At 40.6% G+C, this 26,757-nt stretch overlaps 2 protein-coding genes across 4 annotated transcripts; both read right to left on the bottom strand.

Annotated features, from left to right (window-relative positions):
* Window positions 1-88: 88 nt before the first annotated feature.
* LOC117562690 (solute carrier family 22 member 6-like) lies at window positions 89-7,876 on the bottom strand. Of its 3 annotated transcripts, XM_034240563.1 has the most exons (11): window positions 7,604-7,876; window positions 7,016-7,438; window positions 6,831-6,934; window positions 6,318-6,472; window positions 3,582-3,750; window positions 3,374-3,497; window positions 3,167-3,282; window positions 2,858-3,072; window positions 2,664-2,772; window positions 688-891; window positions 89-542 (listed from the first exon to the last, which is right to left on the bottom strand). In XM_034240563.1, the coding sequence occupies exons 2-11, from the start codon at window positions 7,418-7,420 to the stop codon at window positions 455-457; spliced, it is 1,689 nt and encodes a 562-aa protein (XP_034096454.1). In that variant the 5' UTR covers window positions 7,421-7,438; window positions 7,604-7,876; the 3' UTR covers window positions 89-454. The 3 variants fall into 3 exon arrangements, with proteins under 3 accessions (XP_034096454.1, XP_034096455.1, XP_034096456.1); XM_034240564.1 differs by having other exon boundaries at window positions 7,016-7,840; XM_034240565.1 differs by lacking the exon at window positions 89-542 and having other exon boundaries at window positions 836-887.
* A 7,084-nt stretch (window positions 7,877-14,960) lies between these two features.
* Window positions 14,961-25,770, bottom strand: pygma (phosphorylase, glycogen, muscle A). Its single transcript, XM_034240569.1, has 20 exons — window positions 25,459-25,770; window positions 23,398-23,499; window positions 23,184-23,262; window positions 22,944-23,047; window positions 22,628-22,759; window positions 22,424-22,535; window positions 22,260-22,342; window positions 19,935-20,078; window positions 19,632-19,724; window positions 19,356-19,502; window positions 18,585-18,748; window positions 18,352-18,466; window positions 18,159-18,260; window positions 17,757-17,904; window positions 17,609-17,667; window positions 17,385-17,526; window positions 16,566-16,773; window positions 15,919-16,053; window positions 15,641-15,707; window positions 14,961-15,447 (listed from the first exon to the last, which is right to left on the bottom strand). Exons 1-20 carry the CDS (start codon window positions 25,699-25,701, stop codon window positions 15,301-15,303), a joined length of 2,526 nt encoding a protein of 841 aa, XP_034096460.1. The 5' UTR covers window positions 25,702-25,770; the 3' UTR covers window positions 14,961-15,300.
* Window positions 25,771-26,757: the final 987 nt, after the last annotated feature.

A 26,757-nucleotide genomic window follows, 5' to 3' on the forward strand; every position in this document is an offset into this window, starting at 1 on the left:
GTGCCCATTTAAAAGTAGCCTGGATAAAGAAGTGTGCAAAGTATTTCAATTCAACAGAGCAAAGGGAATGAGAAGACTTAAATGTGAAGGTGCTGATTTTATTGAAAATATAGTTTTGTTTTCAAATACAAGATTGCAAGTAATAAGAAGTTATACAAATACCAGTAAAAGCAAAGCACCTGTAGAAGGCACATTTTCTAAAATATAAAAACATGATTTATGCAAATCCAGACTAAAATCCTCCTATAATACAAACACACACAGATCTAATTGTTCACAGCTATTCATTTCACTGTATTGACCTGTCTTATTGCAACTCCACCTGTCTAGCAGACATACAATATAATAAGCTTTATATTGAAATCAAACTAATAAACAGGCCGGAGAAAAAGCAGTAACCAAGATATGTTCATTGACATGTCAGGGAAACCTCAGGAGCAGAATCCATATGCCCTCAGGCCGTCTGTTTTAGGAGATCCGCCTGGGTTTCTTGCAGGATTATCGCTTCCTTTCGTGACACTTTGGAGCTTCTCCCAGTTCCCCTGTGGACAAAATAGAAAATGAAAATATTGATGAATCTGTCTCTGTCTCTCTCTTAATGTCTAAAATGCTTTTGACTAAAAAGGTAAGTTTTTAGATTTGCAGAGATGTAAGGAAAGGAGCAAATCCTGTCCCTCCTGATCTTACCTGTCCTCCACATCTTGTATTGTGTCGGGGAGGGGTGAGCCAAGTGTTTCTGGAAGAAATATGGCAGCAATTCCACTGAGGATCAGAATGCCGCCATTGATCAAACCCGGGAGCCAAGGTAGATAGTCGGCCGTGAGAAGCACCATCGGGGCCACCATGGCTCCCACCAGAGACATCATGGATACCCAGCCCATGCCATTCTGACTGAGAGGGAGAAAGAACCACCATTACTCTAACATTAAAGCGATGCTTTTCCTGTAAATCAGTGATTAGGGGGCAGGTGATAAAGAACAATGTATATGAGTACTGTTATTGATTATTTTTTATTTTGTAAGAAAGATATTAAAATTTAGATCAGAGGCTCCTATTTGAGGACACTACTAAAACAGCTGAAGGTGTACAAGAAGTACATCATTGTCTATGAAAGTTCAAAGTTCATGTGTTATTTTAACAGATCAACCTCGTAAATACAGTCCATATATATATATATATATATACAGCACTGATTGGGACAAGGGTTTTTAGTAACTATTTAATTGATTAGAAAAAATATGCATATACTATGTTTGTTTTGTTGGTGACAGAGTGTGCAGATGATAAGCAAAGACACATATTCAGCATGACTTCTGCCAGGAAATCTTCTTCCAACAAAACACAACAGCAAATAATGCCCAGGAATCAGGAAATAGACAGCCCATTATGAAAATAAACCAAAAGCCCTAAGAAGTTTCTAAAACTTGTTGAATCCATAGCGTGAAAAATGTTTAAGATGTGTTTAAGTGATTTGTGGGTTTTAAAGGGCTTTCAGTGGTCGTTTCTCAATGTCGAGTAAACCTGCTGCAGAGCCACTATTTCAAGTATACTACATCATCGAGTGGTGCCGAAGGACTGTTTAAATGCATGTAAAATGCCCAGCATTCGGCGCCACTCGATGACGTAGTATACTTGAAATAGGCTCTGTAGCAGGTATACTCGACATTGAGAAACGGCCTCCGTTTAGTCCTCATATCATCTGGGTCAAAGGTGACCTGGTTTGACACCATTAATCTTTATCTGCTTTATCTTTTGCCTGTACGTTAAACTGCAGACTCACTTTTTTTTTTGGTATGATCTTAGTGGTTTCTGCCTCAACAGTTAGTGGTGGCATGACTTCAATTTCCCCACCACTAAGATAAAGGCGGACTTATGTACAGTGTAAAGAGCTGAGAAGTAGTAGTAAATTTACCCAATTGTTAGCAACCACCTTTGTTAAGACACGTCAAAAGCTCCAAAAGTGAGAGAACTAGAACTAATCATGAAAATCTCATAAGGAGAGACCTTTGTTCAGGCCATTAACCAGAAGCCCGTGCAAAAAAGAATTTACTTCAAGAAGAGGGAAATGGAAGTGGGAAAATGCTAACTTGTTTCAAGCCTAAAGACGTCTGAAGCATTGTCCACAGCAAGTAGAACAACTCTCATATGCCCTTTTGAAAAAGTCAGGATGTATCCTCCGATAAATAAAACAAACTGAACTTAAAGAGCTGAACTTAAAGAGGTTTATGCTTTTGGGGTTTTTGCATATGTGGGTGATATACTGTAGGTTTGTGTGCATATAAATGGTCTACAAAAGGCTAAAAAAAAATCCCAAATTCCCATAGTGACATCACTAAGTAACACTTGCGCTTCAATTGGCTAGCGCTAAAACACATTGTACATGATAGGTTAAGGGGCGGGACATCCCTTGGCAGTTGAATTATCACAACAGAGCCGGCCAGCTTACCAATCAGAGCAGACTGGGCTCTGGTTTCAGACAGAGGGTGAAAAGAGATTCTGCAGCACAGGTAGTATGAGAAAAAGAATGAGCTCTCATTAAACATTAAAGTAAGTTAACATCTGAAAGCTAGCATAAAAGGGCCCCTTTAAACCCTAAATAAAACAATAAAAGACAACATTTTCTAAATCTTCTTGCTAAATGGACACCTGTAAATAAGACTTACCGGATGATTGTTGGGAACAGTTCTCCAGAGTAAAGATAGCAGCAGTTGTATGAGGCAGCGAAGCAACCTTTACCCAGTACAGCCATACACGTGCGTGCAGTCTGTTTATCTGCACATGGAGTGAGACATTCATCAGAGGACTGTGTTGTTTCTGCAGTATAATATTCAACTTGTATACATGTTTTCAACCATACCATAAGGTATCAGCAGGTTGATCAAAACAGTGGTTCCAGCGATGATGAGAGTCCCACTTTGTGATGTGCGCCGTCCAATATAAGTCATAGATACGACCATGACGACTTTAGCAGGGATGTCGACAGCTCCGAAGATCACTTGGATCAAGTAGATGTCCACCCCAAACTTCTGCAGATCCATCGCAATACCGTAGTAAGCAAAGCTTGTGGATAACCTAGGTTTGTTTTAAAAATAAACCATGAATAGTGTCAAAGCAATTACATATTTGTTAATGAAAAACTGAGATTTTTACAAGAAGGAACATGTACCAGACAGCACTGAGGCAGATCGTCATTCTCCTCATTGTAGGTGTGCGAAACAGATCCAGGACAGAGTGGGTGCCTTGTGAGCAGGACATCTCTTTCTTCATGGTTTCCTGCAGCCTCTATGCATACCGACAAAGATTAATGTATTTTATACACATTAATAACCACAGATAGATGGTACAATAACATAAACACAGCACATTCTCTTACCTTCATGTCGATTTTCTCTCCCTCTTCCTTCCGTCCATTAAATTTCGCCACACTTTTAAGGTTCTTGATGGCTTGTTCAGGGTTATTACTCATAACTAACCATCTTGAAGATTCATGAAACCACCTGTGTGAAATATGTGTTCTGTTAATCGTGCAAATAAACATGCATCGGTGATTCTGGTTTGCATGTCAATACTTGGCATCTTACCATGCAATGAGGAAGAAGACAAAGAAAGGCAAAGAGAAGGCCAGGGTTAACCATCTCCAGTCCCGGATGAAGTACGCGATGAGCGCCAGCATCAACTGTCCAACTGTGTAGCAGTAACCTGTCGTTGTCCCGACTATTGTTCGCACACTAGTGGGGATCCACTCCACAACTTGATATTAAAGAAAATAGAGAAAGAGGTATTTTTTTAGAATTTAGTAGAACTATTATTCTTGAATCATCATGCAATTTAAGTTGTTTCATGCTGATTGTACCCTATCCAGTTAGATGTCTTACTGTCACGGTTCGGGTAAATAGGACCCAAAAGCAGTACGAACAGGGAAGGCAGGTATGGGGGTTTAAACAAAAGCGTGCTTTATTCAAAAGCTGATACAAGGACGGCAGATAGCTTGCACATCTTCCTGCGCAAACTGAAAACTCATCTCTTTCGACTCCACTTCGAGCGATAGAACTATTAACGAAGCACTTTTATACTTTTATACTAATAAAGGACTGGCTTATCTAAAGCCAGTTGAGTAGCACTTGAAATGTTTGGCTCTATGAAACCTGATGTACTTTATGATTCTGTTTTCTTCAAGGTTGTGTCTTCCTGGTCGAATGTACTTATTATAAGTCGCTTTGGATAAAAGCGTCAGCTAAATGCAATGTAATGTAATACAAGGGCCAGAAGAGTGGGTGAAGGGGGGCCTGGTGGACGGGTTTGGGCTGATAGCCTGGGGGCATGGCAGAGGATCAGGAGGGGGTCTCGGGTGGATGGCCCGTGGGCAAGGCAGAGGCAGAGCAGGGGCGAAAGCCGCGGCGGGGAAACTCAGGGGGCCGGGCACAAGGACAGGCAGGAAGGTGGCGGCGAGTCAGCTCGATCGCCGGAGCAGGTGAACTGGGATCGGGAGCACTGAGAGCAGGAGATGGCGAGACCCCGGACGGGAAAGGAACCGCTGTCTGCAGGAACAGGTGTCGGCGGGACAGGTGTTCCCAATGGAACAAGGGCTGGTGTCGGCGGGACCCCCGACGGAGTAGGACGCGGTGTTGGCGGGACCCCGGGCGGAACAGGTGTCGGCGGGACGCCCAATGGGACAGGACACGGATTTGGCAGGATCCCCGGCGGAGAAGGGACTTGAGTCGGCAGGACCGCCAACAGGACACGGGGGGCAGGAGTGGGAGCCGCAACCATGGCTGCTGGGCCCAAGGCCAGGCGGGATCCCACAAAAGGGTCCTCGAAAGGAGCAATGTTGGGATCTGTGGCAGGAAGGGGGCTAGCATGTCTGGGGCTAGCAGGCCGGGAATCTGATTTGACCTCACAATTACAACAAAGTCCTCCACCAACTCGGGTAATAAGTCCCTTAACCAGGGCCTCAAAGTTACTTCTTTGCGTGCCGAAAACATGATAGACTGCCTCTCCTCTCTACTGGAGGCATATCGACAGTCATTCCTTAATAATAATAATAATAATAATATGAATTGATATAGCGCCTTTCACGAAACCCAAGGACGCTTTACAATGGGAAGTAACAAAACAAAACAAAACAAAAAGTAATAATAATCATACAGATACATAGGCTGAAGAAAACAAAACAGGAACAGGTTGCTGGGTACTGTATATTAGTTGAGGCCAAAGGCCTGAGTGAACAGATGGTGCTTGAGGTGTTTTTTGAAGGTGTCCAGAGAGTCTGCATTCCTGATTGCAGAGGGGAGAGAATTCTAGAGGGTGGGGGCTGCGACACTGAAGGCTCTGTTGCCAAATGTTTTCAGCTTGGAGCGCTGGATGGAGAGCAGCCCTTTGTCGGAGGACCGCAGGTGACGAGAGGGGGTGTAGGGCTGAAGGAGGTCAAAGATGTATGGAGAGGCTAGGGAGTGGAGAGATTTGTAAGTTAGCAGAAGGAGTTTGTACTGGATGCGTGACCGGGAGCCAGTGAAGGTGGATGAGGGTAGGGGTGATGTGTTGCCAGGGCTTAGTGTGGGTGAGGAGCCTGGCTGCAGAGTTCTGGACGTACTGGAGCCTGTCCGGGGCTTTGCTGGTGACCCCGAACAGAACTCCATTGCAGTAGTCCAGATGAGAGGAGATGAAGGTATGAATTAATATTTCTGCAACGGGGTCGGGGAGAGAGGGCCGGAGTCTGGAGATGTTTCGTAGGTGAAAAAATGCAGTTTTGACAGTTGACCTGATGTGGGAGTTTCTTAGGTATATTAAAATAGAAGTTACCTCATAAAGGTCGCCTGCTGGGTCCAGCTTTGGTTCGGTTGTACTGTCATGGTTGGGGTAAATAGGACCCAAAAGCAGTACGAACAGGGAAGGCAGGTATGGGGGTTTTAACAAAAGCGAGCTTTATTCGAAAGCTGATACAAAAATACAAGAACTGAAGGAACAGGCGAGGTAACACAAGAAAATAACTAACAAACCCCATCCAGGGGACACAAGGAATGGGAGCAGACGGACGGACGGGAACAGGCACAGGCACAGAACATGGACAAGACCAGGTAGGAAACGACGACAACCGAACATGGAGCAAAGGGGAAGACAAGACTAAATACACAGAAGGGTAATCACAGGGCAAGATACAGCTGGGCAGGGGAGGCAGAAACACAAGGGCAACAGGTGAACACAATGAGACAATCAGACACAGGAGGGCAAACACATGAAGGAAGACCAGACAAAGGGAGAACAGAATTTCAAAATAAAACTGGGAAATGGCAACATAAGTCCAAAACCATGACACTTACTGAGCGAGAAGGTGTTGAGCACCACGCCGGACATAGCCATGCCACAGCCAAAGCGGAACAGGCAGAAGAGCGGGAAGGCAGTGGAGAAAGCAGCACATGTTCCTGACACAGCCATCAGCAGGTGAGAAATAAGCAAGAGGATGCGTCGACCATATCTAGAGCCAGGTGGGTTAAAGAGTTAATTCAGACTGTATCACATCATATGATTTTAACAAGGCTGCATGAAGACGTGTTGTGTGGGACAATTTTTTTTAAAGGGGAAATATGATGCAAATGTTCTGGTTAATTTGTGTATTTTGGGTCAAGTACACTATCTTTTCTTAAAGAGACAGGCACTAAAATGGTGTGTTTCTGACAAAGGTGGATGCAGGATTATCTATAAAAGACAGTATACAAAAAAGTGCCGATCTCTTTAAGAAAATAAAGTGTGTTTTTTACATACATGATTGATGTTGCCGAATATCTGACATTAGTAGCACAACTGTAAATCATTAGTGATGAGATCAATGTTACCTGTCTGAAAGACCTCCAAAGACAACCGAACCCAGAAGCGCACCTCCCATGTAGACCGTCTGTCCCATTTGCTTCAAAGACTGCTGATCACACACCAAATTCCACTAAAAAATATGGAACAACATTTAAGGCACAGGACAAGATAATATTTACACATGTGCAAAGAAAAAAAAATGTAGTCCTACGTCAGATATTATTGTGGATTTCATGTGAGTCATGTTATAGGTCCATCCATCGGAACATCCCTGCAGGTCAACATCCAAACCAGCGTTAGTGTCTCCCTCCTTCCCTGAACTGGAGCTCCTGTTTTTTGTCAGGAGGTGCCACTGTGGAGCCGCGTAACGCAAGCACCTCTCTGGCTTCCCTGTCTGGTCCAGCGGCACCGTGACCAGCAGCGCTTCCTCTGCACTCATCTGGGACTGGGACAGGTTTGTGTGTGCGTTGCAGAAGTGAGGGGGAACCAAAGCCACAAAGTTCTGCAGCAGGTCGTGACTGGCCATCAACATCATAGGTATGAGGAGAAGGGTCGTATGCAGGACCTGGAAGCGTCCTGTGCTCCCTACCTGCTCCAAGAGTTCCCCAAACCCCATAGTAGTGTACTACAAAAACTCCACAAGTTAACTTTATGTTAATGACAGCACATCCTGTTGTTGGTAGATTCATAAAAGTAAATAGTAAGTTGTTCTAGCATCTGTGAAAATACCAAACATAAAGTGCAAGTATAAAGTATAATTTTTAAATGTTTGGATAATTTGAAATTCAAAAAGACTTACCTCCTGAATAATCTTTTCTCAAAACATAAATATTAACAATAAGAATGCTGGCCTACAAAAAATTGTGAATGTGGAGTCCTTGCTGTGAAAGAACAATGTCCGGATGAAGGGTTTCAGTGCAAGTGAGCTCCAACCAAAGGTGGTGGAGACCTTTTCCCTGCCCTTTATTGGTTAACTAACATGAATGACTATACACTATACTTGTTAGACTTACATATATTCAGTACTGTGGGCGATCCCCACAGGAGCCATTTGGGGTGAAGTGTCTTGCCCAGGGACACAACGACAAACTGACTGCAGTGGGACTCCTCGAACTTGCTATCCCCTGATTCGTATTTCAGCACACTAATCCACTGAGCCATGACAAGGTGATAGAGTGTGCGTTAGTGTGCCTGTGAATGTGAGGTCAAACAAACTGATTTGGTTTCAATAGTAACTTCTTTGTCAGTTTCTTTAATATGTTCTATAATTGTTTGCTTGTTGACTTGTTTATAAATCACCACTATTTGTTCACTGGTTCAAAGGAAGGACAGCAGTCAGACATTTGCAATCAGCTAAAGAGAAAAGGGAAAACCAAAAGTAAGTGTTTGACAAAAATGGCAAATGATTCTATTCAACTATTCATTTGTACACCATGACCTTTTCTCCTCCTCTGTCACCCTGTGTTAGAACACACATTGCAGTCAATAAGTGACTCTGATTTATCAATAAGCAACAGTTGTATTCCAGGTAACTGAGAGTCAGGAAACATGACCCCTTAATAAAAAGTTAAAGAACACAAAAATGTGTGAATGTCTCTAAAATCTGAGACATGTCTGCCTGTTTCCTGGTGATTCGTTTTTTTCAGGAATGTGTGCTTTGTAGAGATCAGCATGAGATGTCAGACCGAATGAAGCAGCAGGTGAACAAAAGTAAAACAATAAACAGTCAGTTTTTTCAGCTGCCAGACTCTGAAGGACAAAGATATGTACTTTTGATTTCCTCCTTCTTAGGGGCGTTATGTTTTAGTCTTTAAAGTTTGAGTATTTAAAAGAATTTATAAAAGCAAAACATGTTTTTAAAAAAATAAAAAATACTTTTTAGGAAATGGAAAAACAGAGAAACAGTAGAAAGTGAAGAGTCTGGATTGAACAGACACAGATACATGTTATTGTTTTACAAAGAGAAAGGACTAGCACAATCCTCAACAAGCTGATATTTGCACAGGGTTTTAATGAGTAACGAAAGACAAGAGAACAGAGTAAAAATGTACGAGCAAGAAAGTGCTTCACACAGCAGTTATGGTACATTGGTTTAAATGTAGAGAAAATGCTCCACTCATGTTATCAAAGTGGAAGATTCAGGGAGGAGCCTTTTTAGTCAGCACTAAAACATCTTACAGCAACCCAGTCTCACGGCATTTCATGTTCACCAACACGATTTTTAATCTATTGATTCGTGTTCCCCAACACGATTTGCCCCTTTTTTTTCGTGTTGCACAGCACGATTTTAAAAGCAATGTATTTCTATTGCCTGCAGCACGTATTTTTCTCCGGTCGGGTCGAGGAAGACCTGAAGCTGTGTGGTTCATAAAAACATGTTCTTACTCAATATCAAGCCACAATTATTGCTTTTATTTTAAATCGTATAATTTCGGACTTTTGTTGCCGTCTGTGAGGAAAATAAATGGGGCTCAGAGCCTCAGGATACTGAAATCTGTATTTTTTAAATATTTTTTTCCTTCTAATTTGTTATTCTTTTCAAAATAACACACTGTTATTTACTCACCAATAACACACAATTATCCTTGCTTTTATTTATTGGTTTAATTCCATAATCTCGGGCTTTTTTGCCGTCCGTCAGGGACTGAATTTCAAAATAAAATATCCGGAAACAGACGTAGGGACATTTCGAGCGTCATTGCGATTGTCAACCTTTCTGAGTTTAGGATGGCCGAAGACACTACACTACCCATAATCCCCAGCTATCGTTTAGGACTACAGTCCCCCGTAAGGTTACTTAGAGCGTCAAACAGCTGTGTGAAATGGAACGAAACCACGCCAGACTATCCAAAACTGGAATCGAACGCCCCCCCCAGAACTACACATGCTGGATGCTGGCTATTGTGTTTCGCCAAATGTTCTATGGGACGTCTCTACTGAACGTTTTCGTTTTTCCCACAATTAGAAGTTGCCAGTATTAAACACATTGGCGTTATCAAATGTAAAACTATTATATATTATTTATTATAATTAATAAATGGGTGAAAATCGCTATATATACCCACATGACAGCTCATTGTTACTTTGTAATTCTACTCCACTACAATTCAGAGGTTGACCTGGTATTTTTACTCCACTGCATTTATTTGAGTTACTTTGCAGATTCTGATTAATTATGTGAAATATAAACAACCCTTAAATCAGACTTTAGTTACACCTGAGTAAAATTCAGGTAAGGTGATTGTCAAGTGCCAACAATCAGGAGAGATATTTGATAGTTGGTGCTTGAGAAGACTAAACATGTATCTGCAATTGACATGAATGGAAACGAGTAATAAAGTATATTCATTACTCGTTATTCTCTACTAATAGTTAATTAAAGACTGTATATTATGGCTATTTTGCACATCCCTTTCAAGATTTTCAAAGGTTTATTGACATATCATATACACAACTACGGTGTAGTTATGCAATGAATGAAACACTTGGGTCACAGGTTCCTCAACAGTGCATTACAAGACATCTATCAATATGTGTGTACCTCCACCATTAAACTGTCATATTCTGCACATTTCTTATTCTATCTACATACATATGAGTATAATTCATATGTATAATATCAGTTAAAATAAGTGCTTCAACATAGTTAACATTGCAGGAAAGCAATATATTAGACGTTAAGTACTTTGTCAGGCTTAATATTTATCTGTAGATAGATACCCCCAACGTTTTTTTCTTATTTAAAAGAAGACCTTAATCTGTTATTTAATGTTTAAATAAAGGTTAATTCGTTTTTCTGTTTTGCACCTCCTCCTATTAATATCTTTGTACATGCTGCACTAAACTGTTTTATTGTAGAGATCACTTTATAGTATCTTCTTGATTTTTTATATTCTATATTTCTATATTTATACTTTCCCCCTATGAAAGTATGTACTCTTAATATTTTTTTAATCAAACACAATAATTCAATAACGTGCTTTAATCACTAGATGCACACAAGGTACACAAATGTTTTCCGGATTTCATATCATATAAACACCAAATCCCAGCATGCATTGCAGCTAAAACATCCAATAAGCGAGCTTAAAACCATAGCTGAGGATCTTGGGTAATGCCTATGTCCGGTTATTTTTATTTTGAAATTCAGTCCCTGACGGAGGCCAAAAAAGCCCGAGATTATGGAATTAAACCAATAAATAAAATCAAGGATAATTGTGTATTATTGGTGAGTAAATAACAGTGTGTTATTTTGAAAAGAATAACAAATTAGAAGGAACATTTAAAAAAAAAAATACAGATTTCAGTATTCTGAGGCTCTGAGCCCCATTTTTTTTCCTCACAGACGGCAACCAAAGTCCGAAATTATACGATTTAAAATAAAAGCAACCACACAGCTTCAGGTCTTCCTCGACCCGACCGGAGAAAAATACGTGCTGCAAGCAGTAGAAATACATTGCTTTTAAAATCGTGCTGTGCAACACGAAAAAAAATCGTGCTCTGCAACACGAAAAAAAGGGGCAAGTCGTGTTGGGGAACACGAATCAATAGATTAAAAATCGTGTTGGTGAACACGAAATGCCGTGAGACTGGGTTGCTTACAGTGGAGGCTGATAATGCGAAATGAATACACATTGACCTTTTGATGCTGCTAATTAAAATGCTAACATGCTGAGGATTAGCAAGGATACCATGTTCACTGTTTTAGTTAGCATTAGCTTGCCTTATGGTGCTGCTAGATTAAGTAAGGGGAGGACTATTGTTATTAAAATTCACAATTTTAATGTTGTTGCGAGAGGAGAGACAAATTGCTGATACTATTTCACCCACAACTGCACCCACATATCCCTCGGCCAACATTTAGAAATAGCTTAGTCACCTCAATCTCTCCTCTCCATGAGGCCCTGAACCTGAGGCCATAGCTGCTTGTGAGGCAGATGTAAGGGTATTTTTTACACAATACATTTGAAATGATGATATAAAAGCATGACGTTTCAGCTACTGCAAGATATTCATTCACGGACCCACATTACAGAGTCATGAAGAGCAATGAAACAAATAAAGGATTTATTTGATTGTCCTTGTTCCTCAGTTATCCATATATGTTAAATGTTTAATGCAGGTTTGGACTTTAAACCTGTTAAATCCATAGACAGGGCAATGAGGAGTTATCTTAGAATTTATTACATGTACCAGTAACCCCTGAGTTAAACACTGCAAACAAGTTAAGAGACAGCGCAGACGTTGTATATGCTCACTTGCTTTGTGGCTCTTGCTCTCATAAACAAAAGGAGGCGAACACACAAAACTTTGAACTTTCACTTGCAGCTCTAAGATACAAATATAAATGTTTTTTTTTAAACGTATACATTTGATGCTTCTTTTTCTAAGATAAGCTGTAGGATAGTAAATGATCAGCGTTTGCAATCATTTACATTTTAATTCACCATTTCTAATCTTCAATATATGTTTATATGTTCTATATTATCTTTATAGTATATTTTATCTATCTATATTATTGATAAGTAGCTATATAACTACACACATACAAACATGCTTTTGTCTTCTGATTTAATGAACAAGGGGTGTGTGTGTGTGTGTGTGTGTGTGTGTGTGTGTGTGTGTGTGTGTGTGTGTGTGTGTGTGTGTGTGTGTGTGTGTGTGTGTGTGTGCGTGCGTGCGTGCGTGTGTGTGATGACAATAAGCCATTACTGGCACGCAAAGGAGCCATTGAAGAATCGATTGAGGTCACAGGGGTGCACAGCTGGATCAACGGGAGAGTAACCATCCGTCCGTTTAGCTTATTCCCCTCAACTGTTCACTTGGTAGCAACAGCTCCTCCTAAAGGCCATACAGAGAACTTCATTTATCCCTCAGAAATCTCTGAGGCCTGCATGGGAATGCTCTTTCAGTCACTATAAGACTTAAGAGAGGTGTTGTTTGGGGAGTATTCCTTGTACGATGCTAGGGTCTAAGGACAGAGGGTGTCATATTGTGTACAGACTTTAAATCCCCCCCTGTGAGACAAATTAGAAATGTTTTAATGGATTGATCACTGGACATTTGCTCTGCTATTTTTTCCCTTGTCTTCTAACATCTTGGGCCCAAGTTGGACATTTTTTTATTTTTGTATTTAACATGTTATTTTAGTTTCTTTGACAGTCAAACAAACATTTTGTCATCAAATATGATCATTTTAGTGACACATGTTGTATGCAGATATGACATTTAAAGGGCTGGAATGAGATAACAGTGATGTTGATGATTCATTGCTTTGGTATGCTATCTTTAGTTGGAGGAAATAAACGCCCTTGATAACTTTGGCATGTGTTTACTGCCTCTGACTGCATTCAATCAATCAATCAATCAATGTTTATTTATATAGCCCAATATCACAAATGTTACATTTGTCTCAGTGGACTTTACAGTTTGTACAAAATATCAGTATGACAATACGACACCCTCTGTCCTTAGACCCTCACATCGTACAAGGAAAAACTTCCGAAGAAAACCCACAGTTTAAAGGGAAAAATGGGAGAAACCTCAGGGAGAGCAACAGAGGAGGGATCCCTCTCCCAGGATGGACAGACGTGCAATAGATGCCGTGTGTAAATTGAAAAGATAATACATTTGCAACATAGATACCTAGCATTGAGATACGTGTTGCCTTCACTGCCACAGTGCTGAAGTCCTCTGCTGAGCGATCTGCTGTGGTGATCCAGGGGACTGTGGGGCCACGCCTTCATCAAACACGCTGGTGTTTTTTTTTTTGTTGCACCTCTTAACTCTGCTCCATATATTCTCAATATTTGCATTAGATAAGGCAGTTGGTACCTATTGGATCTACCCAATATCTGTGTGTTTTGGCTGTCAGGTCATATTAAATAACATTATGTCATAGTCTGTACCTTTTCGTACAGATAATAAACACACTTGATGCCTTTTTAAATGGCCAATGAACCCAAGATCTGAATCTGAGGATTATAGTTATTGAATGAATGTTGAATTTTCACAACACTGTCCACTGATTGGACCACAGATTTTCTGCTTCCTGAATTGTACACATTTTATTTAAATCAACATTTGACCACAAAATACAACAAAATGCCCATGTTTAATTAAATGCATATTTAATTTGCTTTTAGGATATTTCTTTAAAGGTCCCATGTCATGCTTTTTTCTGGTTATTACCCGCCCCCTTGTGTGTTATGTAGCTTTTTCTGCATGTAAACAGTCTGCAAAGTCACAAACCCTCTAAGTACACCCTGTAGCGAGTAAAACTCTAACACAGAAAATACCTGTCTATGCTGCCCCAGAACGCCTCGTTGGAGATTTTTCTTTTTCCATTTTTTTCTTCCTGAGTATGGTGACGTGACCATGCCCAGGTCCAAATGGACCAATCCGTGGAGCTCCTCACAGACACACACACTCACTCAGCCTTATCTTTTCTCAGCCTCGGCTCCGTGGATCTCCACTAACAGTTTGCCACACACTCACGTGTGTGTGCTCAGGCTGAGTCTCGCTGTCTGGCAGCAACCAGGAAACGACACCAGTAATCCAGCTCACACTGTCCGCTCCTCGAGCGGAGCAACGAGCCCCGCAACGTCCCGCCAACACGGCACCCAGACCCCACGCAGCATTCTCATCTGTTTGTCATTACTGGTGTCATTTTCTAGGTTGCTAACAAACGCCATTGTAACACATAAAAACACATCAGAGCACAGTGGGCTCATAGGGAGGGGGGGCAGGAGCTCCAACAAGGCGTGTAGGACAGAGAGTGAATACACATACTATAACATGCTGTATGAGAAACCAATGTGATTTTGGAACATTGAACAATGTAAATCTATTAGAGATCTATTAGTAGACCTCAACAATGGAATTATGATTAGTAGAAATGGCCATGACATGGGACCTTTAAGATTCACTGATTACAATGATGTGTTGCCCACTGTGCTATTGGTTACCAAAATAATTTGATTTGGTTCTTAGGCTATAGTGAAATTGACCATTGTTCATGTAATATGCTTGGAAATACAATTATTGCACAATAATAATGTGCAAATGTATTCTTCAGTTTACTATTTAAATGTTCTGGAAACATGGCTTTCCCTCAAACAGAATGGAAAAAGCTATACAAACTCACGCAGGCTGTCTTGGTATTTAAGATGTATTTTATTCAGAATGGCTCTGAGTGGAAGTACAAGAGTTAATATTTTTCTACATAAGATATCACAGATCACTTCACAAAAGCTCACCACGAGGATCTATTAACCATATTGTAGATCTGCATGCATGAAGAATGTAAACTTAGTCAAAGAGTCGTGTGACACACACTGTAGTAACGCAGGAAGCATTTGATGCTTTTCCCTCTCAGAGGCAGGTTTGTGGTGGCTTTTACCAGCCGCTCAGTATCTGACAAACTGACTCTTAATGCGTCTGGTTGTGATACAAGCAGGGAAAGTCGGGCCGTTGTGGCGTCATGTGGAAAGTTTATTACAAGTCGTCAGGGGCGGGGAGTGACTCCATCGTGGGCTCCATGCCCCAAATCTCACGAGCATACTCTGTAATGGTGCGATCACTGGAGAACTTGCCACATCCGGCAATGTTCTGGATCACCATCTTGGTCCATTCCTTGGGGTTCTGATGAAAAGATGAAAATGATTAATAATGGCATCCGGGTAATAAGATCAGTAATTAAAAGGCTTAGTAGCTCTGAGTAGTGACCTTTCATTAGTGGTTATACTCATATACCCAGACTAATTAAAGTCCTACCAAAAATGCATGAAAGGCTTTCGTGAACCATATGGGTTGTGTGGTTTTTTAATGAACATACCTTGTAAAGAGCGTTGACTTTCTCCTGGCATTTCATGTAATCTTCATAGTCAGCAAAGACCTTGTATCTGTGCAGAAAAGGATGCAATAAAATGAAAAAACAACAAATATAGTACAATAGGAATGTGTTTGGTGTTTGGTATGTATTATTGCATGCGTACATGTCTATGAGTCGTCTCTTTTCCTTGTATGCGCCACCATGCAAGTTAATACACGTTCTTATTTGTATTTGTGTACGCATGTGTGTGCCTCAGGCTAGCAATGTTAGATGTGTTTTACCTGTCATGATTCATCAACATGTTGACAATTTCTTTAAACAGGTCATGCTGCTTTGGGCTAAAGAAGCCTCCAGCGATCTGGTCAATAGCCTGTTTCAGCTCAGGAAGGCGGTTGTAGTACTCCAAAGCGTTGTATCTAAGTGGGAAATAAATAGAAGCACAAGCTTGTTGCTGAAGTAACTGCCTCATTAATTAAGGTGCAGTATCCAGTGCCTGTACAGAGACATTAGCAGATTCCCCAAGGCCACACCTTTCAGTGTGAAACATCCCAACATGGGTGGAAAAAAACATTGTGTGGTGAAAGTGATCATTACCAAAACCTGTGTGAGAGACAGAGTGCTAAGTGCTCCTTGCATTGATATCAAACAAGATGGAGATGGAATATCTTGTAGATAATTCACCACATGGATCAGATAACTGTGTTCTTACTATTCAACAATAGACACAAAAATAAAATATACAAAGTTCAGCCTTTTTTCTGCCTTCGCTCCTTTTGCTGTTCCCCTGTGGGATTATGTCATGGTCAAATCAAACAGTCACATTTAGGGACACACAGCTCTGATGAAGGGATAAAATCACATAGTGAATAGATTCCATTAGCTATAGAAAAAAATGGGTTTGAGGTCACAAATGTAACTGGAAACTTACCCTTTCTTGTCCATTGCGTCAACGTCATCCACCCTCATGCCGAAGATGAAGAAGTTCTCTTCGCCGGCCTCCTCAGCCATCTCAACGTTGGCTCCGTCCATTGTACCGATGGTGAGAGCACCGTTCAACATGAACTTCATGTTGCCGGTGCCAGAGGCCTCAGTGCCAGCTGTGGAGATCTGCTGTGACAGGTCAGCTGCGGGGATGGCTGGAATATGACAGAAGTAGAGGGTTGATGTTTTAGGGTATTGGTAAGCATTTTGGGTTTTCAACAGATGTAATGAGAGCAGATTAAAGGTCACCTATTATGCAAAATCCACTTTTTCATGTCTCTTCTACATCAACATGTGTAAAGAGATTCTGAAAGTTTCAGGAACAAAGATTCTCTCTCTTTTTGTCCTTATCCATTTATATAAAATCCTGTCTGAAAATGAGCTCATCAGATTTTGGCCACTTTATGATGTCATAACGATGTTTTGGCTTGTGTAACCATTAGCCAATCACCAACCAAGTTAACCCCCCCCCCCATCTTATCACCTGAATCTCCTCCGAGAGCACCATTGTGTTCTTTGTAACCAAATATCTCTCGTCTTTTTTCATCCAAAGTAACAGACAGAGAATCAACACTTTTTAAACAGGGCTGAAACAGAGGGGTATGAGGCATGCTATAATGCATGATCTGTTTGGTATTTCGAGCATTAACATGTTTTGTATATTTCTGAGACCTATTATATATTGATGAGAAACAGTATAATAGGGGACCTTTTAAAAGAGAAATGGAAACAAAGCTTAGAAACAGAGTAGTGCTTTGGTAGTTACCTCTCTCTGCCAGTGTGACTTTGTAGTTTTCCAAAAAGATGACTTTAAGGCGGTCTCCGACCACAGGGTCGTTGTTGACCACCTCCCCAATGGCTGTGATCAGACGGATGATCATCTTGGCGGTGTGGTATCCAGGGGCAGCCTGCACCAAAGAGCATTAGATTAATTTACTTGTGAGGGTGATTTTGTTTTGGAAGCTCAGTTGCATGCCGTAAACCACAAACCTTTCCTCCAATCATGACAGTTCTTGGGGTCCACTGCTTGTTGGGCTCCTTCTTGATGCCTGGTGGAGACATGAAGAGATACCAGTAGTGAAATGTGTGTGTTTGGATAAAAGCATTTGGGAAAGAAGATTCATGAAAGTGCACTTACGGTTATAGTAGGTGATGATGTGCAGACAGTTGAGCAGCTGTCTCTTGTATTCATGGATTCTCTTGACTTGAATGTCAAACATGGAGTTGGGGTTGATCTTCACCTTGTAGTGCTCTTCCAAGTGCACAGCGAACTTCAACTTGTTTTCCTACTTTATTGAAAACATTTAATCACATACAGGAAAACAAGTTAAACTTTATTTGCTTGTGCTGTGTAAAGACACACATTCTGAATTTTGGCAAAACAAATAATATGAAAAAAAGCTTTTAATGCAGGCTTAGAGATACCTCATAATATGTTCAGTATAAACATGGAAATGCATTGATTGCATTGTGCTTTTGGCAGAAATAATAAAGTCTGATTTTATACAATCTGAATTAAATAAATAAAATATTACTTCACCTGCTTCACTTTGGCGACATCACGAATGAAAGCCTCATCATTCACAAAGTTGCGGAGTCCCTGCAGCTGGTCAAGATCACGGATGAATTCCTCACCAATTCTCTGTTAACACAAATAAAGGGAAAACATTTCAAAAGAACAAGTATTTACAATGCTATTTGTGTGAAGTGTGCATGTTAAAAACACAGCTGACCTCTGCGATGACCTCAGCCAGCCCCGGGTTGCACATGACCAGCCAGCGGCGAGGAGTGATACCGTTGGTCTTGTTTTGGAACTTGGTTGGCTCCATCTCATAGAAGTCCTTGAAACTGCAGGGAGAGAGAAGCATCACACGTATCAGAAAATGCAGATGATGCAGCCACCCGTGCATACTAACATATATGACTTTTGGTGATTCAGGCCTACAGGTATAGTTCTTAGACTTACAGAGTAGCTTTAAGGATGTCAGAATGTATCCTTGCCACTCCGTTGACAGCATGGGAACCAACAATGCTCATATGGGCCATGTTGATCCTCTTCTGTCCGCATTCCTCAATGAGGGACATGCGGCGCAAACGATCGTGATCACCAGGGAACATCTTTGCAACTCTCTGCAAAAGAATGTGAGACCAAATGTTTTGCTTGCTGAATCGTATATCCTTATAAACATATGATATAGGTAAACATAGGTCAGAGAAGCAGCAACACAGCACTTTCCATCAGTATGAAAGAAAAGGAAACGGCGTACTGTGAAGTGTAGAGTTGAGCTACAGCTCATAAAACCTGCCCACCAGTTAATGTCAGAAATGTTTCAACTTCCATTCAGCGTCGTGGGCTAATTCTGACAGACGCTGCAGTTAAAAGCCAATACAAGACCTTTTTTTCTTTGACATGCAGGTTTTCATTAATTAATGCATGCTTTTTGAGTAATGTGTTTGGCTCTTTTCTTTCTGTAACACATGCACATTTCTCCTCTGTGGGACGAATAAAGGTATTCTGATTCTGATAATACTCACCCTTATTCATTGATTGCACCAAGCTTTTTTTTCAGATGACAGTACATAATGCTATGCTACTGCAAGACTGCATTACTAAATTAGCACTCAACCACCGAGAGCATGGACAGTGTGTGCTTCCTCTGTTGCCATAAATACACATTGTACAGATTGGATGCATTATTATTAGAAATTATGACATGTTGCAATGTGGAGTACTGACCTCCAGATGGCGACGGTTGATCTCATAGACAATCTCCAGGTGACGAGGCAGCAGCTGGGCAAACAGGTCGACTGGCCAGCGCTCCAGAGCTTCCGGAAGGACGGTGTGATTGGTGTAGGCACACGTGCGCACACAGATGTCCCAGGCCTGAACACCAGCGAGAGGGACAACATGAACCATTACGATGATGCTGGTAAATGAACATTCCTAGAATATGAATCAAAAGTACAAACAAAGTTATGGGAAATGCAGTTCTACTGTGTCACTCTTCCTCACCATGTCCCATTCAAGTTTCTCCTCATCAACCAGGACCCTCATCAGCTCAGGAATAGCCATGGCTGGGTGGGTGTCATTCAGCTGAATGGCAACCTAAATATGCAACACAATAATAAAAGACAATCCATAATTAGAATATTCCATAATAGTGCTTTGTAGATATTGTTCATTTAATCTATTCTTATAATACAGTGTAACCTACATACAACCTGTTCAATGCACTGACAGAGGCAATTTAATAAAAGCACAAAGGAATCCTTTTTATTTTTGACAGATACTATTTTGTTGAATGTAATGCTTCACCTTGTCAGGCAGTTTGCTGAAGTCTGTGCGAACAATCTCCCTGGAGCCAAACTTAGAGACCTTGAAACGACGGATGATGTCTTGCAGGGTGGCAGAAACCACAAAGTATTCCTGCTTCAGACGGAGCTCCTTTCCTTCAAAGAACTGAGGACAAAGACACACATTTGTCTATTTGTGATCTGCAGGAAAATAATTATAGGTACCATCTTGTGTCTGCTAATCATGCATAGACATCTGCAATCAATCCTCTTTAATGAAATAATTACCCATACCTGATATAATAAGAACGTTTTAGCACTGCATCAGCTCTATTTAAAATATCATATAATCATCATGTTAAAGCAGTTAATTAAAATGTATTGGGACAATTCTATTATGTTTAAATGTTTGCTGAAACAAATTGAAATATTTATGCAAACTAAATTCAGTGTGAGGGTTTGACCCAATGCAGCCTAATTTCACATTTGCTAAGCCACACAAAGGAGGAGAAGTAAGTAGAAGTGACCACCAATGTGATTTTGGCTATTTGTATGTTTTCAATTGTGGATATTAAGGTGATTTGAAATAGAAATGCAACATTTGCCCCACCTACTGGCAACAGAAAATGTGTCTAATTGAGTGATAAAGAGATGAATGCTGCATGAAATAAAATCGCAATGTAAGGTCGTTGGCTGGATATAGTTGGCTATAGTAAAGTATAGTTTTAAAAAGGGCTTTGACTCGTTATGAATGTATGTGGGATTACCAGTGTGGAAAAACAACAATGCGCATGCCAAAACCTTGCCGTGTCACACCTGTTGCCCCTCTGCAACTTGATTGGTTGTTTGCCAAATTGCTTCCTGTTAGCGTCACTTTGTCTATAGTTTGTTTAGTATGGTCGTTGAGAAGATAGCAACTGTTACCATGACCAATGCGGATTATCTTTAACAGTAGCCTATATAAATACAGGCTTGCTTGATGAATAAATACTTAAGATTAAACGCAGCGAACCAAACCTCTGGGAAAAATAAACAGGTTTAACGTTAAGTGGTTCTCCAGGACTAAATGCCTATCTGCTTGCATGTCGGATAAAACGCTTCTGTGCCCCCCCCCCCTCCCCCCTTGTGGGTTTTTATTCGACGGAGATGGCAGTAGGCATACAGAAGGCTTTTGGTCTAAATAAGGCTTTGAGGATCTCAAGCATCCTTTTCTCGGGATTGTTAAAATGGATCCAGGAGGACAACGTTTCAAAGTTAGGCTTCTTCCGCAGAGTTAACATCTACCTAAACTGACAGCTCATGAAAACGAGGACAAGAGCATAGCAGCAAACTGAGGAGAAACGGTATGAGCTGGGATGTATCACCTGTGTGGAAATGTGGGGGAAATGTGTGCATTACGTCATTTGATTGGTTGTTGCTTTTCTTTTTAAACCTAAATACTTTTTATTTACGACCCTGATTCAACGACTTCAATAATATAAAAAAGAACATTGGAGAAGGTAGAAGCTTTCCCATTTTTAATGATGATACTTTTTGTCATTTCAAGCCTTGTAATAAAGCAACATAGAACAATGTCAGACTTAATAAGATCATGATCAGCATCATTATCATTAAAATGTAGAACGGTTTCATTTTCCCTTTTATGGATCTTCTCAGTTTCATGATTTGAAGACATCACATCAGTGTTTGGTAATTTCATTGTTTTGTTATTATTTGAATGGCATAATTGTTTAAAATAACCCACAGATCAATTCAATATCAAATGTAGGCGTTTGTTTATACAATTCATTATGAGTCAAATTTAACATTTGGTATAACTTTGATGGACTTCTTGGTTAATCAATAATTATTTCAGTGCTTTTATATTGTTATGAGTAACACACATTATTAATGCCAATAGCAGTGATACTATCCTGACTGAATTTAAACAAGACTGGAATATTAGGCGGAAGATCTGCTCTCACTTGCACGGACATAAACTACCAGAACTGACATGTATTATATCTTGATTCAGACGGTTATTTCTCAAATCCTCCATCTTTAGCCTTCAGGGACTAAGCTCATGGTCGGCAATTCTTATGTCAGCTACTGTATGAAGGATGACTTCAGAGGAAGAGCACACAGTGGCTCCAGCTGAAGACAAAGGACACTACTTGGGGTCCAAATTATGGAAATCCATCCGAGTTAGGATAAGCCCTTAAATCATACAGGAGCCATACTGTCCAAAGCTGCTATAAACTTTTCTACTTTTTTTGTGTTTCCTAATCCATGGTTTACATTTGCATGGCCATCCTACAGTAAGAGTGCAGTCCTGGAGGATCAAAAGGTAATAGTCTTTTTTTCTTACATTGTCGTTGGGATACAGCACACGGGAGATGTTCTCAGCCAAGTTTCTGTCCAAAACAGCCTGAATGTAGCCACCAACATTGACTGCGAGGGGGAAAAAAATACATTTAATTCAAGTTAATTTGACAACTGATGGTAAATGATTGACCTCTGCAAGACACTTACAGTCTTTAAGGTTAAAATCGCAAGGGGCCTTTGCAGACCACAGCCTCATGGTGTTGACATAGTTGTTTCTGTATCCAGGGACAGGGGTGTCATATGGCAAAGCCAGCACTGTCTGCCAAAAACCACAGGGACAGACATACTTATTTATCATCTTACATTGCATCTCTTACTATTCATATCATCTATTTTTATTCACATGTTCACCTGAGTGTCGACCCATTTGACTCCATCAGGGGTTTGCTCGGTCCTGCCGTAAAACTGCACTGGACGCATGTACTCGGGACGTGCCTTCTCCCAGGGGTTGCCAAAGCGCAACCAATCATCAGCCTCCTCAACCTGGATAATGACATACATTTATCTTTAGGGGAAAAAAACACTCATTAGTGGCTTTTGAGCTGAGCCAGACATAGAAAATGATGATGAACACGAGGACATGATAATGATCATCTAGCAGGTGATTTGAGGTGAAAGAGGGAAGCTATTTATACACACGTTTTACATCAGTTCTCTAATTTCTAACCTGCCAGCCATTAACGATTTTTTGATTGAAGATACCGAATTCATAGCGAATACCATAACCATAGCCAGCCAGACCCAGTGAAGCCATGGAGTCCAGGAAGCAGGCTGGAAACCAGAGGCAGGGAAAAAAGCAAATCAACATTTGACAAGCTCTTATATAAAATGATGCATTATTTAAGTCAGTCAACAAGAGTAAAGATCTCTTGAGTTGATCAAATATGACGGGTGAAAAGATGCTCACCGGCAAGGCGTCCCAGGCCACCATTTCCCAAACCAGCATCTTCCTCCATGTCCTCGAGCTCCTCCATGTCCAGACCCAACTACAGACAACAACACACAACATGGCCTAATGTAGCTTTCGATCTGAGATGTTTCCCTCCCAATAATAGTAATAATAATAGTAGAAAATAGATATTTTAAAGTTCTAGGTAATAAATGAAAGGTATTTTCCTCACCTGGTACATGGCCTCATCACAGGTGTTCTCCAGGGCGAGGTTCACCATGGTGTTTTGGAGGGTGCGGCCCATGTAGAACTCAAGGGAGATGTAGTAAAGACGCTATAGTTTGAGAAGAAAGATCGAAATAATCAACAACATACTGTATGAACTAGGGGTGTGAGAAAATATTGATGGTGATTTCATATGACAGTTTTCTTTAAATTATATTTAAAAAAAAATGCAATACCTTGCCTTTTTTACAGTATCGCAATATTCAACATTATATTAAATTGTAACTTTTGTATCATTTTAGATTTCTTACCGATACACAGCCCTAGAAAGAACAGCCAGAAAAAGTCTGATGAAGACTAACAGATGTATTTTAATCTCATCGTGTGATTATGGTTACAGAAAGATCCCCACAATAACATGATTGGAATAAATCTATGCAATTATATGTCACAAAAACATCCAACCCAGACTGTCATCGAAACCTTCCATTTTAATTATTTCGATTCGGGGTTGGGAGTGCATAGAGATGTGCCACCTGAGCCTGTGTTTAGCCTTTGCCATTTAGTTGTTTTCCCCCCCTCCTCTCACATGGTGGGTCAACCCAGTTGAGGAGGAGAAGGGACAGATTGCTTTTGGAGTAACATAACACCAACATGTTGCTCTGTGCAGAAAATAGCTCCTGTAGAGGTCGCTGTAAAGGTCAGCTTGAGCTGTGGAGTTTTCAGTGTAGAGTATTGATATATGTGTTGAAAAAGAATGAATATATATGACAGAACAGCATCACAGAGAAGCTATCTCTTGAATTATAAATGACTGTTCCAAATGTTGTCAGACTTCAATCCTTGTTACATCTCATTATGCTGATTAGCTGCATATTCCCCTCCTAATAATGCATAAACGTGATGTGAAAAATAAATCTATATGTACGTTATCTAATATGCAGCACAACACTCTTGTCTGGGCCTGGAGTTCCTCACTCCTTAAGGCTTCTGTTTAGACCTTTTAGGGTAGATTCACCTTTGCCCTTTGAGTCTAGAGGTGATGCAGATCAGATAGTTTTTGAGTTGGAGGCTTCATCCCACCAACATCTCATTTAAAAGTTTCACAAACCTAACCTTCTATGTGAGAATAAAATGTCACTCTCCTAAGATAAATACATAAGGGCTTTGGTAAGTTACAGAACAAAAACCCTGCAGAGTAAGCCTGAGGGTGCAGGGAAATGTTCTTCCTGTGCTAAAAAGAAAAAGAAAATCACACCCTTTTATTTACTGGTGCCACCCCCTGCTAAGTAAATGCAAATTTCACTCTGCTTCTGTGTCTATTGTCATTGCACACAGTTAGATGTCATTGCACACAGTTTGGTATGTTATCTCCAAGATAATGGTGGTGTGGTTTGCAGCTTCCTATTGTAGTTATTTCTGTATGGCTGTTAACTTATAACACTGCAGTTGGGGAGATATAGCTGCTCTGATTATTCAATGCCCTCAGAGGCATGCGCTCATATGACAGGGCTATGTGCTTTATGGTCAGAGAGGACAGCAACAGAAGGTCATGGAGAGGTTTAATGTTTCAACACACTATAAGAACGGCGGCATACCAACAGAGTGCTAAGAAGCCCAGATGAAGTTTAAATGTCATGACCTTACACTGACATCAGGCAGAAGAACTGCTAAAAGTACATTTGGAAGAATATAAATACCTTGTTGGAACGATTCATGGCCTTTTTGTTTAAAATGTATGAAATGTGCTGAAGTTATTGCATGAGATGAACAGTATAAGATGCAGGGTGTGGCGCAGAATGCTAATGAAAACAAAGAGCACTGTGGGAAGGCGGGGCTCACAATGCAACAGGCTGTCCATAAATATCCTGAAGGTGAACCAGTTCATAGATTAAATATAATTACCAGTATTCCCCTTGTTATTATTACTATATTGGAATGTTATCTATAACAAATACAAGTGTATGCCATTGTTGCCATTCAAATAACAACCCATTTTTTAAGAATAGTCAATAGTCAATAATGAAATGTATTTATTCATACATTTATCGTTACTGTTATGACTTACTTTGGGATCTTTCTCATAGTAGTGCTGCTGGGTTCTGATCCACCTGCCAATCAGGTGCTCCCGCACAGTGTGGGCGAGAGCAAAGAAGTAATCCCTTCTGGTAGCCACATTTCTGTCCTTGACCAGCGTAAAGTGGAGATGTCTGTTGAAATCTGTCTTCAATGCCGAAATGTTTTCAGTGCCGGCGAGGCCTCGCACTGAAATCTGTTTCCTTCTATCATGGTCAGATAAGGGTTTAGACATGGTGGCACGAGTTGCAGCAGCTCAGGGCTCTTGACTCTGGCAGAATGTAAACGGAGAGACAGCAGGCACACAGCAGAGAGGCGCCCACAGCACCGGATCGGGGTCGGCATTTTAAAGCCACAACTATGAATATTAAGTAGAGGGTGGAGCAGAGTGTATATATTAGGGGAAAAGGTGGGGTTTAGCTGGAGGACAGATGTTATGTAACACAAGTGGCCCATCTTGGATTAGCTACATGACATTTTGGAGGATGTTTACAGTACATCTTTTAATATATATAACAGAGTGGGTACTTTTCAGATTTCTCATTTGATTTGCACTGGTCATATCCAATCATTTTAGAGTCAACCTGATCAAAGCAGTATGCTATATCTTCCTATTAGGAAAGTTAGTATTCTCTGCCATGCTTGTATTTCACTGTTACATAAAGGGTAATTGTGACGTTAACAAAGCTGCTGACCTAAAACAACCTAATGATTGAAATTATAACAAAAAATCTGAATATTATCTTTTTCAATGTGTAACTATGTCCCTGTCTGCCAGTTTGATGCATTGTCTGATTTTGTAGAAAGAATACGTGCAGTGATAATATCTGGCAGCTACAGTGGCTAACTTGTTTTTCTCCCCATAGTTGGCAGGGGTACCTTGGCCAGCAGATGGTAACGATAAATATTAGATTAAATGTATTTTTTGCAACTAAAAGGCACTGTCAGCTAATTCTCATATTGTGTAGCATAATGACACTATGTGTTCCTGCATTAGAAGGCAGTTACAGGACGAAGTTCATTAAGCAGGCTTGAAACCTGAACCGTCGTATCACTTTAAAAGTACTGTAAGTTGTTATCAACCAGCATTCCAGATATATGTAGATCACATCTGTTCAAGAGCCCAGAGCAATATCAGACACAAAAGCAGCTGCAGCAGAGCTAGTAAACCCGCTCTATTTACAGTTGTCACTCTAGCAAACCAAACTATCAGGAAGTCTTGACCTTCTATAAATAGTATCTCTGACCCAGTCCCAAAGGCCATGATATTTGAAAGGCATATCTTGTTAAT

Source organism: Gymnodraco acuticeps, unplaced genomic scaffold (genome assembly GCF_902827175.1).
Source record: "Gymnodraco acuticeps unplaced genomic scaffold, fGymAcu1.1, whole genome shotgun sequence".
In the NCBI taxonomy this organism is placed as follows: domain Eukaryota; kingdom Metazoa; phylum Chordata; class Actinopteri; order Perciformes; family Bathydraconidae; genus Gymnodraco; species Gymnodraco acuticeps.

Bases quoted from the DNA above. Each gene is read 5' to 3' on its own strand.
- LOC117562690 (XM_034240563.1), bottom strand. From the start codon at position 7,420: ATGGGGTTTGGGGAACTCTTGGAGCAGGTAGGGAGCACAGGACGCTTC. The intron at 6,935-7,015 runs GTAGGACTACAT...CATATTTTTTAG, and splicing joins AATCCACAATAATATCTGAC to TGGAATTTGGTGTGTGATCA. The intron at 543-687 runs GTAAGATCAGGA...TTTTGTCCACAG, and splicing joins ATACAAGATGTGGAGGACAG to GGGAACTGGGAGAAGCTCCA.
- pygma (XM_034240569.1), bottom strand. From the start codon at position 25,701: ATGTCTAAACCCTTATCTGACCATGATAGAAGGAAACAGATTTCAGTG. The intron at 22,343-22,423 runs GTAAGTGTCTTG...TCCCCCTCGCAG, and splicing joins CGATTTTAACCTTAAAGACT to TCAATGTTGGTGGCTACATT. The intron at 18,749-19,355 runs GTCAGTACTCCA...ATTCTTTTGCAG, and splicing joins TCAACCGTCGCCATCTGGAG to AGAGTTGCAAAGATGTTCCC.